The sequence below is a fragment of the Nomascus leucogenys genome, chromosome 10, assembly GCF_006542625.1.
Source record: "Nomascus leucogenys isolate Asia chromosome 10, Asia_NLE_v1, whole genome shotgun sequence".
NCBI classification, from domain to species: domain Eukaryota; kingdom Metazoa; phylum Chordata; class Mammalia; order Primates; family Hylobatidae; genus Nomascus; species Nomascus leucogenys.
Window position 1 is genome coordinate 35,872,692 of NC_044390.1, and position 18,820 is coordinate 35,891,511.

The following is an 18,820-nucleotide window of genomic DNA, read 5'->3' on the forward strand; positions in this document are numbered from 1 at the left end:
CATAATATAAACATGGCCACAGAACCCACCTATGTGAGTGGAGGGTTGCACTTCTCACCAGAGGAACCTAGAATGGAGAGATCCTATCTACTATCGACAATATGGGTGTCTTAGTTCATTTTCAACTGCTAAAACAGAGTAACAGACTGGGTAATTTACAAAGAAAAGGCATATATTTGGCTCATAGTTCTGGAGGCTGGGAAGTCCCAGGGTATGGCACTGGCATCTGCTTGGCCATCTGGTCAGGGTCTTCTTGTTCTAGCCTCCCATTCGATGAAAGCAGAAAGGCAAGTGAGTGCAAGAGCCAGAGAGAAAATGAGGGCCAAACTCATCTTTCATCAGGAGTCCACTCCCACAATAACTAACCCACTCCCAAAATAACTAACCCACCCCTGAGGAAACAGCTTTAATCCATTCAATGAGGGCTCTGCCCCCAAAGGTCTCACCCAACACTGTCACAATGGCAACCAAATTTTAACACGAGTTGTGGAGGGGACATTTAAACCATAGCAACAAGCAACTGCATTGGTACTAATGCCATCTAACAGAGTAGGAAATTCATGATGGGGAGAAGATTGAAATAGGATAATTTAAGATGATAACTTAAGCTTGGAACATGCTCAATTGAAGTGCCTGCAGAACACCCAAATATATCATTTAGGAGGTAACAAAATGGAGAGTCTAGAGCTCAGCATGGGAATTTGGGCTGGAAATCTAGACTTGTGACAATTAGCGTGAAATTCTGTTTGAAACCATGAGTAAGTAAGGGGAAAAGAAGATGGTTCAGAATAGAACCTTAGAGAATAAGACACATTTACAGAATGAACAGAGGAAGAGGAAATGCTGAAAGAGACAGAAGAATTGGCCAAAGGACTGGAGGAAAAAAAAGAAACAAAAAAATCATGGTGAAAGAGAGAGAAGAAAGAGAAAGGAAGTTTCAAGTAAAAGAAAGTGGTCAATTTTGTCAAATGCTTCTGAGAGGTCATATAAAATAAGCCCTGAAAACTGCTTGTTTGGATGTGGCCTCAAGAAGATGTCTGATAATTTGGGTATCAAAGTGAAGGATGAAGCCAAATTGCAATACACTTTAGGAGGTTAGGAAATGAATTCCTCATGATGCAATTCCTTTGCCACATTCATGAACAGGTAGGTGACAAGCTTTGACTAACATTAAATAGAAGAAATAAGCCATTGTGCTTGTATGTCATGGTTTTTCTGCAAATTCTGCCCCCTCTTTTTTTTTTTTTTTTTTTTTTTGAGACAGAGTCTTGCTCTGTCGCCTAGGCTGGAGTGCAGTGGCACGATTTTGGCTCACTGCAACCTCCGCCTCTCGGGTTCAAGGGATTCTGCTGCCTTAGCCCTGTGAATAGCTGGGATTATAGTCATGTGCTACCACACCTGGCTAATTTTGGTATTTTTAGTAGGGACAGGGTTTCGCCATGTTGGCCGGGCTGGTCTTAAACTCCTGACCTCAGGTGATCTGCCTGCCTAGGTCTCCCAAAGTGCTGGGATTACAGGTGTGAGCAACCACACCTGGATGCAAATCCCTTTTAATAGGGTAACTTGGACCAATCTCGTCAGTTCAGAACATTTACAAAGGCCAAATCTCAGGTTTTTACTTTGAATTCACAGGGCAAATCACAAAGGTCCCCTTGCGGTTGGTGATTCTTATATACTCCCAGTCTAGAGAAACATCAGAACAGGGGCCAGCCAGCTACAGTCCTTGTGCTGCATCTGGCCTGCTGCAAGGTTTTGTATGGCTTGTGAATAAAGAATATTTTTTACATTTTTTCAATGTTTGAAAAATAGCAAGCCGGGCGTGGTGGCTCATGCCTGTAATCCCAGCACTTTGGGAGGCTAAGGTGGGTGGATGACTTGAGGTCAGGAGTTCACGACCAGCCTGACCAATATGATGAAACCCTGTCTCTACTAAAAAGACAAAAATTAGCCAGGCATGGTGGCATAAGCCTGTAATCCCAGCTACTCGGGAGGCTGAGGCAGGAGAATTGCATGAACCCAGGAGATGGAAGTTGCAGTGAGCCAAGACTGCGCCACTGCACTCCAACCTGGGTGACAAAGCAAGACTCCATCTCAAAAAAAAAAAAAGAAAGAAAGAAAAATAGCAAAGGAAGGAAAATATTTTGTGATACATGGCATTATATGGCATTCAAAATTTCAGTGTCTATAAATAAATTTTATTGGAACTCAGCACTCATCTATGTCTGACTGCCTTTGTGCTACAATAGCAGAGTTCAGGATCTACGACAGAGACCATAAAATGCTTACTATCTGGCCCTTTACAGAAAAAGTTTGTGGATCCCAACTCTAGAAGATTGGACAGAGCAGTCCTGGGACTTTAGGTTGCTCTTTGGAGATACAAAAATAGCTTAGTTATGGTCACCAAACCTCAACAAAAACATACTATATATTTGTCTAACCTCCTAAAATTTTAGGTATAGGAACAACCCTAGCATAATTAGGCCCACACGAATGGCCCCATTTTAGGCCAAATCTAGGGGTTTTCACTTTTGACATGTAGTGAGCTATGTACTTATTTGTTATATCTTGGAACGCAGCTGGACAAGACTCTGTGCCTGGCATTGGGACAGGCTAGAATAGAGAGAGGAAAAGCCAAGATCTGTAACTAAACTTAGGCCCTGGTGTGGAATAGTTCCAGGACGGGCCCTGGAAGTTAAGTGGCAGGGAACAATAAAATGCCATGGAGCACTTCCCAGGTGAGAGGCTTACCAAGGGCTTTACACACACTTACCAAGATAAACAAGACTAACGCCTCCTCTTTCACCAAAAAGCTTACCGTCTGAAGAATGGGAATACAAATCTAGGGTTAAAATCCTAGGTTCACAGCTGGATCTGGGAGATCGCCCATTCCAGTTTTCCCTTTCTAGGTGAGTTGAACACCGTGAAACAGAGGCAAGCGAGATGCTAAGGTAGTTTAGAGGAGGATGAGCTTACTTGCTGGCAGGCAATTTCAGCCTGGAAGGAAGGAAATACTTTAACAAAAGAAAGTGGAAAGTGTGAGAGACAAGAAACCTCAGCGTACATTTAAGGAACAGCATGAAGATCCTACTGGCTGAAATGGAGGGTGTGTATGAACTAATTTTTAACTTACAAATTTACTTTTAATTTCCAGCTATGCCCAACAGGAGGTCTTTTTAGGTTCAACTAAACATGAACTCACAATCTAGACCACACTCGGATACTTCAGCGGATACTCCAAAGGAAGCATAGATTGCCATCGGGCCATGGGCATGTCCTCCCGGGACTCCCTGCAGCAGTCCACCCAGCAGCGCTGCTTAGGTTCCCGCAGCAAGATCCTTACTGGCCACCAAAGGTTGAGTTCTCATGCAGAAAGGGAAACAGTTTTGCTAGCCCTTTACTCATGCTCCCCAACACCAGCTCCAGTTTCACTGCTTTCCCCCAAAATAACTCCTGGTAATATTTTTCTGAGAATTTACATGAAATTATGTAGATATAGGTAGACATTTGGTTTAGATCTATTTTTTCACTATTAAAACAAGCAATGAACATCCTTACACATGAAAGTATTTCCTATCAGTGAAATTACTTGATCAAATGGTAAATTTTCAATTTTTTTTTTTTAAGAGACAAGGTCTCACTATGTTGCCCAGGCTGGAGTGCAGTGTATTCACAGGTATGATCCCACTACTCATCAGCATGGACATTCTGACCTGCTTCATTTCTGACCTGGGCTGGCTCAACCTTCCTTAGGTAACCTGGTAGTCCCCTGCTCCCGGAGGTCACCATATTAATGCCAAACTTAGTGTGGACACCAGATCAGCATAGTGCACTACAGGTCAGAATTCCTAGACTTGAGCGATCCTTCCACTTCAGCCTCCTGAATAGCGGGGACTACAGGCACGCACCACTGCACTCAGTAAATTTTAAATTCTGATAGGTAATATTAAGTGGCTATTACTCTTAATGCACACCAACAATGTATGAGTACCAATTTCCTTTCACTCTCTGTGGCTGAATATTAGACATCTTTAAATTTTGTCTTTATAATGAACCAACAATTGTCTTGTGTTAATTTGCATTTCTCTGATTACTAGTGAGTTCATACATCCTTTTTTTAAAAAAAAAAAAACTTTTTGCATTAGAGCGGGGAGGGTCTTGCTGTGTTGCCTAGGCTGTTCTCAAACCCTTGGGCTCATGTGATCCTCATGCCTTGGCCTCCCAAAGTGCTAGGATTACAGGCATGAGCCACCATGCCTGGCCATATATCTTTTCAAATGTTTATTAATTACCATTTGTATTTTTTGTATGTGTGAATTACTTGATCATATTCTTTGCCCATTTTTCTATTGAATTGACTTTTTTCATCAATTTGTAGGAGATATATATATCTATATATGGCATACATATTAATGTATTGTTTATATACACACGATAAATATTTCTATTTTATTGAGTATTATTAGATATGAATGGAAACTATTAAAAACTTTTGATCAATACAGCTTGGTGGCTAAGTGAATGTTAGGGCTTTGTGTGTCTCAGCTCTATGACTTCCTAGTATGTGACCTTGGGCAAAGCACTTAATCTCCCTGAACCTGTTTTGCTAAGTGGGGATAATAGATGTACTCACTGGCTTGTCTTGAGTATGGGGCACATAAAGTATTCAGTAAATGGTAACACTTAGCTTTTTTTTTAAATTGAGATATAATTCACATACCATAAAGTATACAAGTCAGTTGTTTTTAGTATATTCACAAGGTTGTGCAACGATCACCACTATTTAATTCAAGAACTTTTCCATCACCCCCACGTAAAAAAATTCTGTACCCAGTCACTCCCCATCCTCCCTTCCCCACCCATCTCCTGGCAACCACTAATCACTTTCTGTCTCTATGGATTTACCTATTCTGGATGTTTCATATAAGTGCAATCATACAGTAGGTGGCCTTAGTGTCTGGCATCTTTCATTTGGCATGTTTATAAGGTTCATCCTGCATGTTTAGCACATCATTCATTTTTACTGCTGAGTAATAATCCATTGTATTGATACACCACATTCGATTTATTCATTCATCAGTTGATGGACATTGGGATTGTTTCCAATTTTGGCTATTCTGAATTATGCTGCTATAAATATTCATGCACAAGTTTTTGTGTGGACATGTTTTCAATTCTCCTGGGTATATATCTAGAAGAATTTTGAGGTCATATGGTAACTCTATGTTTAACATTTTAAGGAACTCTGAAACTTTTTGTACAGCAGTTGCAGCTTTTTACATTTTTACCAGCAATAGATGAGAGTTTCAATTTCTCCACATCCTCATCAACACTTATTGTCTGTCTCTTTTATTGCAGCCATTCTAGTGGATGTGAAGTGTTACCATCATTTTGATTTGTATTTCCAAACGATGTTAAGCATCTTTTTATATGCTTATTGGCCATTTGAATATCTTCTTTGGAGAAATGTGTATTCAAATTTTTTGCCGAATTTTTAATTGTCTTTTTATTATTGAGTTGTAAGAGTTCTTTATATATTCTGGATACTCGACTCTTGTCAGATATATGAGTTGCAAATATTTTCTCCCATTTTGTGGGTTTTTTTTTTCACTTTTTAAAGAATGTCCTTTGAAGCACAGAAGTTTTTTTTTTTTTTTTTTTTTTTTTGGGACGGAGTCCTGCTCTGTTACCAAGGCTAGAGTGCAGTGGCATGATCTTGGCTCACTGCAACCTCCACCTCCCGGGTTCACGCCATTCTCCTGCCTCAGCCTCCTGAGTACCTGGGACTACAGGCACCCGCCACCATGCCCGGCTAATTTTTTGTATTAGTAGAGGCAGTGTTTCACCATGTTAGCCAGGATGGTCTCAATCTCCTGACCTCATGATCCGCCTGCCTCAGCCTCTCAAAATGCTGGGATTACAGGCATGAGCCACCACACCCGGCCAAAGCACAAAAGTTTTTAATGATGAAGATCAATTTGCCTTTTTTTTTTGAGACAGGGTCTTGTTCTGTTGCCCAGGCTGGAGTGCAGTAGCATGATCCTGACTCACTGCAACCTCCATCTCCTGGGCTCAACCGATCCTCCCACCTCAGCCTCCCAAGTAGCTGGGACTACAGGTGCACACCACCATGCCCAGTTAATTTTTGTATTTTTTTAGTAGAGACAGAATTTTGCCATGTTGCCCAGGCTGGTCTTGAACTCCTGGGCTCAAGCAATCCACCCACCCTGTCTCCCAAAGTGCTGGGATTACAGGTGTGAGCCACTGTGTCCAGTCAATTTTTGTCTATTTTTTATTTGGTTGAGTGCACTTTAGGTGTTACATTCCCAAATATTTTATTTTTTTAGATGCTATTATAAATGAAATTTTTTTTAAATTTTTATTTTCAGATTGTTCATTGCTGGAGTATGGAATTAATTGATTTTTGTATATAATCGTTCATCCTGCAACTTTGCTGCATCCATTTATTACCTCTAATAGTTTTGTGTGTGTGTGTGTGTGTGTGTGTGTGTGTGTGTGTGTGTGTGTGTGTATTCCTTGGGGTTTTCTTTATACAAAATTATGTCGTCTCCAAATAGAGATCATTTTACTTCTTCCTTTCTAATCTGGATGACTTTTATTCCTTTTGCTTGCCAAATTGCTCTGGCTAGAACCTCCCACACAATGTTGAATAGATGTGGAAAGAGTGAACATCCCTATCTTTTTCCTAATCTTATGGGGAAAGAATCCAGTCTTTTACCACTATGTATGATGCTTTCCACGGAGGAAGTTCTCTTATATTACTAATTTGTTGAGTGTTTTTTTAATCATAAATGGGTATTGGATTCTGTCAAATGATTTGTCTGCATTTATTGAGATGATCATGTGTATTTTCTATCCTTTGTTCTGTTAATATAGTCTATATGTTAGTTATTAAGGCTGCCATAACAAACTACCACATACGGGTATTTGGTATTTATTTTCCCACAATTCTGGAGGTTATAAGTCTGAGATCAAGTTGTGGGCAGGATTAGTTTCTCCTGAGGCCTCTCTCCTTGGCTTGTAGATGGCTGTCTTCTCCCTGTGTCTTCATATGGTCTTCCTTCTGTGACTGTCTGTGTCTTAGTCTCCTCTTACAAGGACACCAGTTGTATTAGTCCATTTTCATGCTGCTAATAAAGACATACCAAAATTGGGTAATTTATAAATAAAAAGAGGTTTAATGGACTCACAGTTCCACATGGCTGGGGAGGCCTCACATCATGGTGGAAGGTGAAAGATGAGCAAAGTCGTGTCTTACATGGTGGCAGGCAAGAGAGTGTGTGCAGGGGAACTACCCTTTATAAAACCATCAGATCTCATGAGACTTATTCACTATAATGAGAACAGCACAAGAAAAACCAGCCCCCATGATTCAACTACCTCTACTGGGTCCCTCTCACAACAAGTGGGGATTATGGGAGCTACAATTCAAAATGAGATATGGGTGGGGACACAGCCAAACTATATCACCAGTTGTATTAGATTAGGGCCCAACCTAATGATTATAATTACTTATTTGACACTATCTTCAAAAACAGTCACAATCTGAGGTACTAGGGGTTAGGGCTCAACATGTGAATTGGAAGAGGGTCACAATTCAGCTCATAATGGTGTATTACACTTATTGATTTGTATATGCTGAACCAACCTTGCATTCCTGAGATAAATCCCAATTGATAATGGGACTTATTATCCTTTTTATGTTGCTGGATTTGGTTTGCTAGTATTTTGTCAAGGATTTTAGCAGATGGCCAGCATTATTATCTTTTTATTCTTACCATTCAACATGCTTTTACATGTGCTATGTCATTTACCCTTAAACAGAATTCCGTGAGGTAGGTAGTATGTTTACCACAGCAAACTGAGGCTCAGGAAAGTTTATTTTCCCCTAATTATAAACTTGCAGTAGTATATAGTATAAATTGGAATTAAAATTACAGATGGCGAGAACATTTAGGGAGATGAAAGAAAGCAGGATTTGGTGAGAACAAAGAGAAACTTTGTATGGATGGAAGTTTACAGAATCAATTTGAACAGCATCAGTGATCTCAATGATGTAAGAACTGAGGTCATCTGCTGATGTGCAAAATAAGAGTAAATAGATTCGTGGTTTCAATTCATGCATGTAATTAAACCAAATAGGAGTGACAATTCTCATTAATTTTGAGAACATGATTTAACCAGATTAACTGGTGGGAGAATGAGCCAAAATTTTAATAATAGGGATTGGACTATATCAGTAACAGTAAACCTCAGCTTACAGATTTCTTCTTTCTTGGAAAGTTTGTTTCCCAGTTGATTTCCAGTTTGCACACTCTTCTCTAAGCTTTGGGGGAGCTGTACCATGACTGTTCAGTCAGGAAATGCTGAATTAAAATTGAATCTCTGGTCCCAACAGATTGTGTGACTCTGAAAGTCATTTAATTTCTTCATGGCTTTACTCCCTTATCAAATGAGAGAATTAAGTTAGATGATTAGCTCCCAGCTTTATGACTCTATTCATTTAGTGAATAAGCAGACTGGTGATTCAGTAGACTGGAAATTTTCAGACAGCAACAATTAAGAATTTACTAAGGGTAGACTAAGGAATTACTAAAGAGCAATGAAGCCATCTTGAGGGTAGAGAACAGTTAACTCAGGATAGCCAGTGAAAGTGAGAAACAGTAAACAGATTAGGGTGGAGATCCAGGAGGGCTACCTAGAGTTGGGGATTGACATGAGGCATATTACATAAGGCTACTGAAATCTAGGTGGTCAATTGGTTAAAATTTATCTTAAGTAAAAGTAACTAAAAATAATTCAAAAGCCAGATCAGAGAGTCCAGGCTGGGGGCAAGAGATAGATGAAACTTGTACCTTTAACTATTTTTACATTAGGATCATAATGTTATTTATCTGAGTTCACTGGACAATGCACTGAAGAGCAAGGACCTTACCCGTAAGTCCCTTCAGTAAAGTTCCTGAAGGAGTCCTGGCCCTGGTCCCTTACATCATTTACAGGTCATGTTTAATTTCTTTGAACTGTCACATGACACTTCATCATAGGAGGCAATGTTCTGATAATCAAGACGTCTGTTTTTCCTTTTCATTTAATTTTTAAACTATTTTTATTCTCTTTCACTCAAATGAAATGCATTATTTTTAAAAAAGCTAAATATTTAGATACATAACGAAGATAGTTACAGTCCCTAAAATTCTTCCTGTTAAGTTTGGTGATGATTCATTCCTCTAAGTTACTTTTCTTTGCTTACTAACATATTACTTACAAAAATTGAATCATAAACACTGTTTTTCAAACTGCCTTCCCTCCCCCACCAACAAACCAGCATAGATCTGCTTTATTCATTTTGACAACCACAGAGGATTCCATTGTATCATGATATATCATATTTATACAGCTTCTATTGATAGACATTTGCCTTGCTTCCAATTTTTTTTCTATTTTTTTATTGTAAATAATGCTGTAGTGAAAATTCTTGTGCATATCTTGCATATTTGGATAAATGGTTTGTAAGTAATACATTCTTTTTTTCTTATTTTTTTCCTTTTCCCGTCTTTCTTCTGTGAAAATAAATATTCCTAAAACTCTACTTGCTTTCAATAAAAAAGTAAACAAGTGTGAATTTTAAAAGTGAAACTGTTGAGTCAGAGTCTTTTAGCAGATATTCCTAAATTATCCTCGGAAAACATTGAACTAATTTATAATCCCATCATTGTATGAGGGTAGCTGTTTCCTCAGTCTCTTGCTATCACTGTCTTTTTTTGTTTTGCTTTGCTTTTTTTAAATCTAAAATTTAAAAAGTAGAGTTAGCAAATAAAAATATAGTATGTTTAGTTAAATTTGAATTTCAGATAAAAAATGATACTCTATCTCAAGCTAGGCATGGTGGCTCATGCCTGTAATCACAGCATTTTGGGAGGCCAAGGTGGGCCGATTGCTTGAGCCCAGGAGTTCAAGACTAGCCTGGGCAATAATATGGCAAAATTCTACAAAATATACAAAAATTAGCTGGGCATGGTGGTGAAGGTCAAGGCTGCAGTGCTCCAGCTTGGGCAACAGAGTGAGACTCTGCCACAAACAAACAAACAAAGAAACAAACAAACAAACACACTATCTCCATCTTCCAGATGGCCTGTTTCTGGTCTCCCTGTTGGTATCATCAGTGGTGTCTTCTCTGTTATCAATTTATCTGTACCATTTATCTCATCCTACATGGATGAGAAATATTTGCTATTTAAATATGCATATTCTTAAGATTAGTGAGACGAAGCATAAAATTGGTTATTTTTATGTCCTCTTCAGTGAACTACCTGTCCAAGTATTTTGCTCCTTTTGCCAGTGGTTCATTTGTTTTCCTTAATGATTCATAATAATTCTTTTAATCTTAAAGCTTTAGACACATATATGTCCCACTTCTCCTTTAGGCTATTTTTATTTTTTGTCTCCATCTAGAAGCGTTGCATTTTATGTAATACAATTTGTGCAGTTGTGCCACTATGCCATTTCTCAAATCGCCTGGATGCCTTGTACAAATGCAAATTCCTGGGCCCCATTCTAGACCTAATCAAATGTCTTTACTATTGTACTCTGAAATATTACGAAGCTCCCTAAGGGGTTTTCTTTCTCCTTTCCTAACTGCCCCCTTTATTTTTTCCTCCCTCCTATCCATTCTTCCAAACTTCTGTTACATTCAGTGATCAGTACTGAAGAATTTGCTAGAATTATTAAAATAAAACATACAAGTAAACATGCTAACCATGCAATTGGAAGCTACTGTCATCTTGTTAGACAGTGTGCTGATCCAGTAAGATCAAGATAAGATTGACTTATTCTTCATCAGTTGACTTCAGGGAGAAAAAATGATTTTCTCTGACATTATTAAAAACCTTTTTATGGAAAATCTCAAGCACACACAAGAGTTCAGAAAACAATAAATTCCCATGTACCTATTATCAAGCTTTAATAATTAGCAACAGCCAATCTTGTTTCATCTGTATTTCCTATTCCCCCACCATCCCCTTTCCCCAGATTTAGCAACTCTCAAGAGATTCCTAAACTCATTCAAATCTGAGATCCAAAACTTTATGATTTCTGGGTTTTGCATTGTACTTTCCAACTCCAAGAAAATATTTACTTTTTTTATTTCTTTTCTTTATCAGTTGTTGGCAGGGGCTGGGTTAAGGGGAAGCAATTTACTCTTATTTTTTTCCTAGCTGGTACTTGTATGATCTCATTTTCTTTCTTTTTATAAAAGAGACAAGGTCTTGCTCTGTCAACAGGCTGCAGTGCAGTGGCCCACACATAGCTCACTGCAGTCTCAAACTCTTGGGCTCAAGCAATCCTCCTGCCTCAGCCTCCTGAGCAGCTAGGACTACAGGTGGACTACTCCACACTTGGCCAATTTTTCTGTTGTTTGTTTGTTTTTTTTGTTTGTTTGGTTGGTTTTTTTTGTAGAGACCAAGTCTCACTATGTGACCTAGGCTAGTTTCAAACTCCTGGCCTCAAGAGCTCCTCAGCCCCACAAAGTGTTGGGACTACAGGCGTGAGCCATCATGCCCAGTCATTTTCTTTGGTTTTGATCTCAAGAGTTTGAAATCTATTATTAAAAAACAAAACAAAACAAAACTGAAGACATTAGGGGTAATGTTAAGGAACAGGTACCTGAAATGTTTTCTAAAGAGATTTCAAATATCTATGCTTTAGTATTCCATCCAACAGAATTAACACTAGAATTTTCTTACATGTTATTAACGGCTAGCAAGATTTTTATCTACAGTGTTTTGCATTTATGCTACCTGATGTTCGTATTTGATATGGTATTAAGTTACTACAATTAGTTAAAGGAAGGAGGTTTGAAAAGTATTTAGGCATGAGCAACAGACAATTAAAAATGCTAACACTTTGAACATGAGAATTAAGTATTAATGAGACAGAAAAGCCCATAGCAGATTACTCATCTGAGTCACTGCTGGTTGACTCAACACCAAGCTATAGTTCCTTAATCTCCTATCTGTAAAATATGAATAACATCACCAACCACCTACATTGGTTAGAAAAAATGAGACTAATACTTTGATCTTCTTTCAAGAAGTGAGCTGCCGAATTAGCTGAGTTTCTTTAATTCTTCTTATTGTCTAGATGAATAAATTATCCCTTGGGAAATACTCTCTTTCCACTTATAAAAAGAATGGGAAAATCTATCATATGGAGATACCACATTTAAAAAATGCATTCATTAGTTGATGGACATTTTGAATTGTTTCCTTTTTGGCAGTCATGCATGATGCTATGAACATTGATGTACAAGTTTTTGTGTGAACATGTTTTCATTTCTCTTGGGTATATATCTAGGAGTGGAATTGTTGTGTCATTGGATAACTATGCTTAACTTTTTGAAGAATTGCCAAGCTGTTTTCCAAAGTGGCTGAACCATTTTACATTCCCACCAGCAATATACGAGGGTTCCAATTTTTCCATATCCTCACCAACTTTTTTGGGTATTTTGTTTAAAATTATAGCCACAATGGTGGATGTGAAGTGCTATCTCATTGTGGTTATAATTCACATTTTCCTAATGATGAATGATGCTGAGCATCTCCTCATATGCTTATTGACCATTTTGATACCTTCCTTGGAGAAATCTCTGTTCAAATCCTTTGCCCATTAAAAAAATTTTTATCGAGTTATAGTTCTTTGCAATGTCACAGTGAAATCCTACCAAGATTAAAGCCAACAAAGAAATACGAGCGAATAGAGAGTAAGATTGAGCCATGACCACATATTTTGAACCCTTGTATGCATGCATGAAGTCAGACCTACCTACACGGACTTTAGTTTTATGAACCAATACATTCTTGGGGAGCTGACTAGAATAATGATTGCCTGTGCCAACTCCTCAAGTAGAATGGGGCTTTTCCCTCATGTCATTTTCCTGATCTATCCCCAGGCCCTACGCTATACTTGGGGAATCTTATCATGATGAGCCTGGCAGGTAGGCATGGGGATAAAAGGTGCGGAGAAAATGAATGATGCCTGGCACAATTAAAAGTACCACCATCAAGCCCCAGAGGGCTCTGGCCGAAATTTCAGACCACAGAGGCCTTTGTACATCCTTCATAATAACTGCAAAAGTCACAACCTTAAAAAATAAAGCCACAAAGTAAAAAGTAACCAATCCATCAGGGTAGACAGATAAAAAAGTATTTTTTTTCCTAGGTTGCCAAGATGGTTCAGCCAACATACCTTTAAAGATTAGGTATTAATGAATGTTAAAAGTAGATGAATCCAAAAGTAGAGGACTTGCTGTGTGGATTTGAACAGAAGAGGCTAAAGAGGAGAAGGTAGGAGTAGTGCATGAAGCTAATGCACAGCTGCAGCTGCTTCCCATATGTCTCTACAAAAGATTTAATTTTTTTTTTTTTTTTTTGAGATGAAGTCTCATTCTGCTGCCCAGGCTGGAGTGCAGTGGCGTGATCTCAGCTCATTGCAACCTCTGCCTCCTGGGTTCAAGCAATTCTCCTGCCTCAGCCTCCCAAGTAGCTGGGATTACAGGCATGTGCCACCATGCCCAGCTAATTTTTGTATTTTTAGTAGAGATGGGGTTTTACCATGTTGGCCAGGCCGGTCTCAAACTCCTGACCTCAGGTGATCCACCTGCCTCGGACTCCCAAAGTGCTGGTATTACAGGCGAAAGCCACCGTGCCTGGCCCCTAAGAATTAATATATTTGTATGTGAAGAATAATGACACTGTGATATAGGCAGAACAAAACTTAAAATATAATCTTTACCATCAAAGAGCTTCTATATGCGACAATGAGTGCCAATAAGAGATGTGACGTCACAATACTATAAAGATACTTTAATTGTATTGAGGGAGTTCCAGAAAGTCTTCAAAGAGGAAGAAACACATCAGGAAGGAGAAATAGGATCTGTAAACTACATTTATTGAATACTTACTGGACACATCATATACAAAAAAGATAGGATGGGGGCAGGTAAGAACTTGAAGAAAGTAAATATACACATTAAGTTTCTTCACTAATTCTAGCCACTAAAGAAGTACAAAATTTGTACAAGTAATACTTTATAATGAAATTTTGATGCCTGTCAAAAGGGTAATAAGCTATACATATACTACAATAAACATTTTTAAAAACTGTGCTTAATATCATAGAATTTTCTTAAAATGGGTTGGTAAAATACCTATATAGCATCCATTCTTACACACATATTTTCCATTAAAGATTGCTGAAATAGTACAAATTCCTATTGCTAAGAAATTCATGGTCAACAGCTATATATGAAGTTCCTCTAAGAAACATCATAGCATTTGCAGTAAGTCCATTTCTCCAGTGAAGCCCACCTTATTTTCAGTTTAGCTTACTACCAAGTTCTCATGAGAACTGTTTATATGTCTTTTGCTTGGTCATCTTCTTCAAGTTTTCTGATTTCATTTTTTAAACAATTTATAGTTTCACGACTTGCTTTTAATCTCTCCTTAAGCTCTGCAATCTCAAAGCTTGTTTTTTTCTTAGCAGCTTCTAATTTTTCTCTGGTTTTTACTTCAAGCTCTGCAACTAAAGAAAACAAAGACTTTTACTAAAGTATTTTTCTCACATGTTTAAGATATATGACAGGGTAATAAATATGGCATTTCCTGACGACAATGTTTCCATGATGAAATGTGGATAACTTAACAATTACAACATTAAACATGGGTGCAGGTTGGGGGAGTGGAAGAATGTCTGAATTCCCACGAGAGGATCTAAGATGTTTCCTACAACTAAAAATGAAACTCTGGTCACCAACTCACAGTTAAAAATTTAAGACATAATGTCCTTTTTTCCATACACATATTGATTGAAATAAGGGGGCACACAAACCCAAGATACATCAGCTAATGAGAGGTGACTGGGCGCCGTGGCTTATGTCCATAATCCCAGCACTTTGGGAGGCTAAGGCAGGTGGATCACTTGAGGCCAGGAGTTCGAGACCAACCTGGCCAATATAGCAAAACCTCGTCTCTACCAAAAATGCAAAATTAGCAGGGTGTGGTGGTGCACACCTGTAATCCCAGCTACTCTAGTGGCTGAGGCATGAGAATCACTTGAACTTGGGAGGCAGAGGTTGCAGTGAGCTGAGATGATGCTAGTGCACTCCAGCCTGGGTGACAGAGTGAGACTCTGTCTTAAGGGGTTGGGGGGAGAAGAAGCGTTAACTACAAGTATTCTTAAATTTATATACAGGTGAAACTTTTTTTTTTTTTTTTTTGAGATGGAGTCTCGCTCTTGTCGCCCAGGCTGGAGAGCAGTGGCACAATCTCAGCTCACTGCAACCTCTGCCTCCCAGGTTCAAGCAATTCTCCTGCCTCAACCTCCTGAGTAGCTGGGACTACAGGTGCATGCTGTCATGCCCAGATAATTTTTTGTATTTTAGTAGAGACGGGGTTTCACCGTGTTGCCCAGGCTGACTGTGAACTCCTGAGCTAAGGCAATCCACCCTCCTTAGCCTCCCAAAGTGCGGGGATTACAGGCGTGAGCCACCGCGCCCGGCCCAGGTGAAACTTATAAACAAAATCACACTATCAAAACAAGCCAATATCTTTTTTTTTTCAAATAGGTAGCAATAACTGCTAAAATTTGAATCCCAGCTCTGCCACTTACTAGCTGTGACACTGTAAGCTATTTCACCTATGTTCCTCACTTATGAAACAGAAATGATAATGGCAAATACTTCATAATATTATTTGTTGGGAAACTTTTGAGACAGGATCTTACTCTGTCACCCAGGCTGGAGTGCAGTGGTGTGATCTTGGCTCACTGCAAACTCTGACTCCGAGTTCAAGTGATCATCCCACCTCAGCCTCCCAAGCGGCTGGGATTATAGGTGTGAGCCACCACACCTAGCCTGTTGAGAAGACTTAATGAATTAATTTATGTAAAGTACCCAGAATACTGCCTGGTACAGAAAAAGCCCTATCAACTATTGTTATGAGAAAAGAGAAATATTAAGTGATATCTGAAACTATCTATCCATAACAAAGTACTAAAGAAACATTACTGCAAAACAGGACACATCTATTTAAATATGCCACTTGGATATGTAGCATGATGTTTTACAAAGAAAAATATCTGCTTGTGTCTAACATTTCCATCTTGTGGACATTTTTGGTAACTGCTGCTCACTATTAAAGTACACTTATACTTACTTTCACTAATAAAAGATGGTCACTAATTGGAAGCCAGATGGTTTGGTGGGAAAAAACCCAACTATGGAATCAGAAAAGATCAGAGTTCAAATAAACCCTTGCTTCCTTATTAGCCAAATGCTGACATTTCTAAGGCTCCATCAGTCTCTTTGTCTGTACAATACAGTTAAAACTAGGTATTTCTCAGAGGATTTACGAGGATTACATGAAGTAATTATATGTAAAGCATCTAGCACATAAAAAACATGCAATACATGGTGAAACCCTGTCTCTACTAAAAATACAAAAAATTAGCTGGGCATGGTGGCAAGCGCCTGTAGTCCCAGCTACTCGGGAGGCTGAAGTGGGAGAATGGCGTGAACGCAGGAGGCGGAGCTTGCAGTGAGCCGAGATTGCGCCACTGCACTCCATCCAGCCTGGGTGATAGAGCGAGACTCTGCCTCAAAAAAAAAAAAAAAAAAAAAAAATCAATGAATATTAATGAGTTCTTTCCTTATTTTGCTCATTGCTGGTGACTTGCTTTTTGTGATTGCCAAAACAATTCATATTTTACTTTGTAATTTTCATTCTTTTAAAAATTATTTTTATACGTAGGTAGTACACACAAGATTACAAATTAAAAGATTAAAGAGTAGACAGTGAAAAAATATGCCCTTCTATTACACTTGTTTCCCAGCCTGCCACGACCAATCAGTGCTTCTTCCCAGAGATAATCACTGTTGTGTTCTCTGATATCTTCCCAGAAATAGTCTGCTGATATACAAAGCATATACCCAAGTGCAGTTTCTTCTTCTTCCCAACACAAGTGGTATCATTCTATACACATTGTTTTGCACCTTGCTGTTTCACTTAACATTATATCTGGAAGCTCATCCTATAACACAGAGCTGTCTCATTCTTTTTAATGACTACAGAAGACCTAATTGAATGGATATACAAAATTCATTTAGTCTGCCCCCTATTGATATACACTCAAGAGTATCTCCATTTTTTTCTTTTACAAACAATGCAATAATGTGTATGCTGTGAATAATCATTTTAGTATATTTATAGGATAAATTCCTGGAAATGGAATTGTTACAGAATATGTATGTACTTGCAATTCTGGAAGAACAGCAAGCAACTCAAAAGGATCTACCAATTTATAATCCCATTAGCATTGTGTCTGTTTCCCTACTGCATCAACTTTTTGGTCTTACCTAACCTGAAAGGTTAAAAACAGTATTTCAATGTAATTCGAATTCATCTTATTACTATTGGGGCTGACTCATCTTTTTCACAATGTTTGAGACATTTCTCCCTTTCTACAAATGATGTTTTCCTTTTGCTCATTTTCCTATTGGGTTATTGGCCTTTCTTATTGATTTGTAGGAGCTACATAGAGCTTTATACAGTAGTCCCCCCTCATCCATGGTTTCATTTTCCATGCTTACAGTTAGCCACTGTCAATAGCGGTCTGAAAACAGGTGAGTAAAAAGTAGAATAAGATTTTTTTGGGGGGTGGGGGGGGGGAAGAGCACACATTTACATAACTTTTATTAGAGTTGTTATAATTGTTCTATTTTATTAATTATTGTTGTTAATCTTTTAGTGTGCCTAATTTATAAATTAAACTTTATCATAGGTATATATGTATAGGAAAAAACAGTATATAGGGCTTGGTACTATCTGTAGTTTCAGGCATCCACTGGGGTTCTTGGAATGTGTCCTCTCCAGATAAAGGGGGAATACTGTATGTTAAGAAACTAGTCATTTGTGACATGAGTACATTTTTCTATGGCTTGTCAGTCTTTAGACTTTGTTCCCAGTGCTTTTTACTATGCAGAAATTTGTATTCCCCTATACCCTCTCTCCCCACATCAATTTAAAAAACACACTGAATGATATGTGCTTTGTTAGATGCTGGGGTACAGAGGCAGGAAACAGGTAAGAAAAAATGCACTAATGTTATGAGGTAATCATAGGGAATGACAAGAGTAGACTGGATTCAAATCAAGTAGAAAGAGTGAGTTTTATGAAGGAGGGCTTCATGGTAGTAGTAACATCTAAACTGAATTTTAAACAATGAGAAAGGAGTTAGGTAAATGAAGTGGGCATACAGGCCCAGGAAGCAGCATAAAAACAAGGAGTCCTGTATAGCTGTAAGCGGTAGTTTTAAAACTAGCCAGGGAGACCTGATTAACTCAATTGTCAGAAGGACAGCATTCACTGTACATATAACATAGATTGATGTTGTTTGATTCATGATACTTTTATTTTTGACAACTTGTAAGACTGCAAAGGGCACTAGATGTTTGGAAGAAGACATGAGTTAATTAGCAATGAGATCCTGGGGGAAAACATTTTAAAACTTCTTTTAGCTTGTTCCAATGTTCTGCTTCCTATGTGTTAAATGCTTATACAAAAAAAGAAAAGTTTCTGTTTTTAATTTCCCAATGAAGTCTCAATTTCGAGAAAACAAATCCAAAGAATTACTACGTTTAAAAAGTCAGTTCAACATACTGGTTAGGAGACAGACTATCAGGCTTTTTACAACTTATTAGTTAAGTGGACAGATTTTGGGTTTAAAACACAGGCTCTCCTGGGTAATTTTG

General features: G+C 38.4%; 1 protein-coding gene across 3 annotated transcripts in view; it reads right to left on the bottom strand.

Moving 5' to 3' along the window:
* Positions 1 to 13,941: 13,941 nt before the first annotated feature.
* Positions 13,942 to 18,820, bottom strand: part of YEATS4 (YEATS domain containing 4) — a 28,529-nt gene continuing 23,650 nt past the window's right edge. For all 3 annotated transcript variants that reach the window (XM_003259500.3, XM_012500116.1, XM_030820006.1), the window contains one exon: positions 13,942 to 14,595. In XM_003259500.3, the coding sequence (XP_003259548.1) occupies positions 14,426 to 14,595 (170 nt within the window). In that variant the 3' untranslated portion in view covers positions 13,942 to 14,425. The remainder of the gene's footprint in view (positions 14,596 to 18,820) is intronic.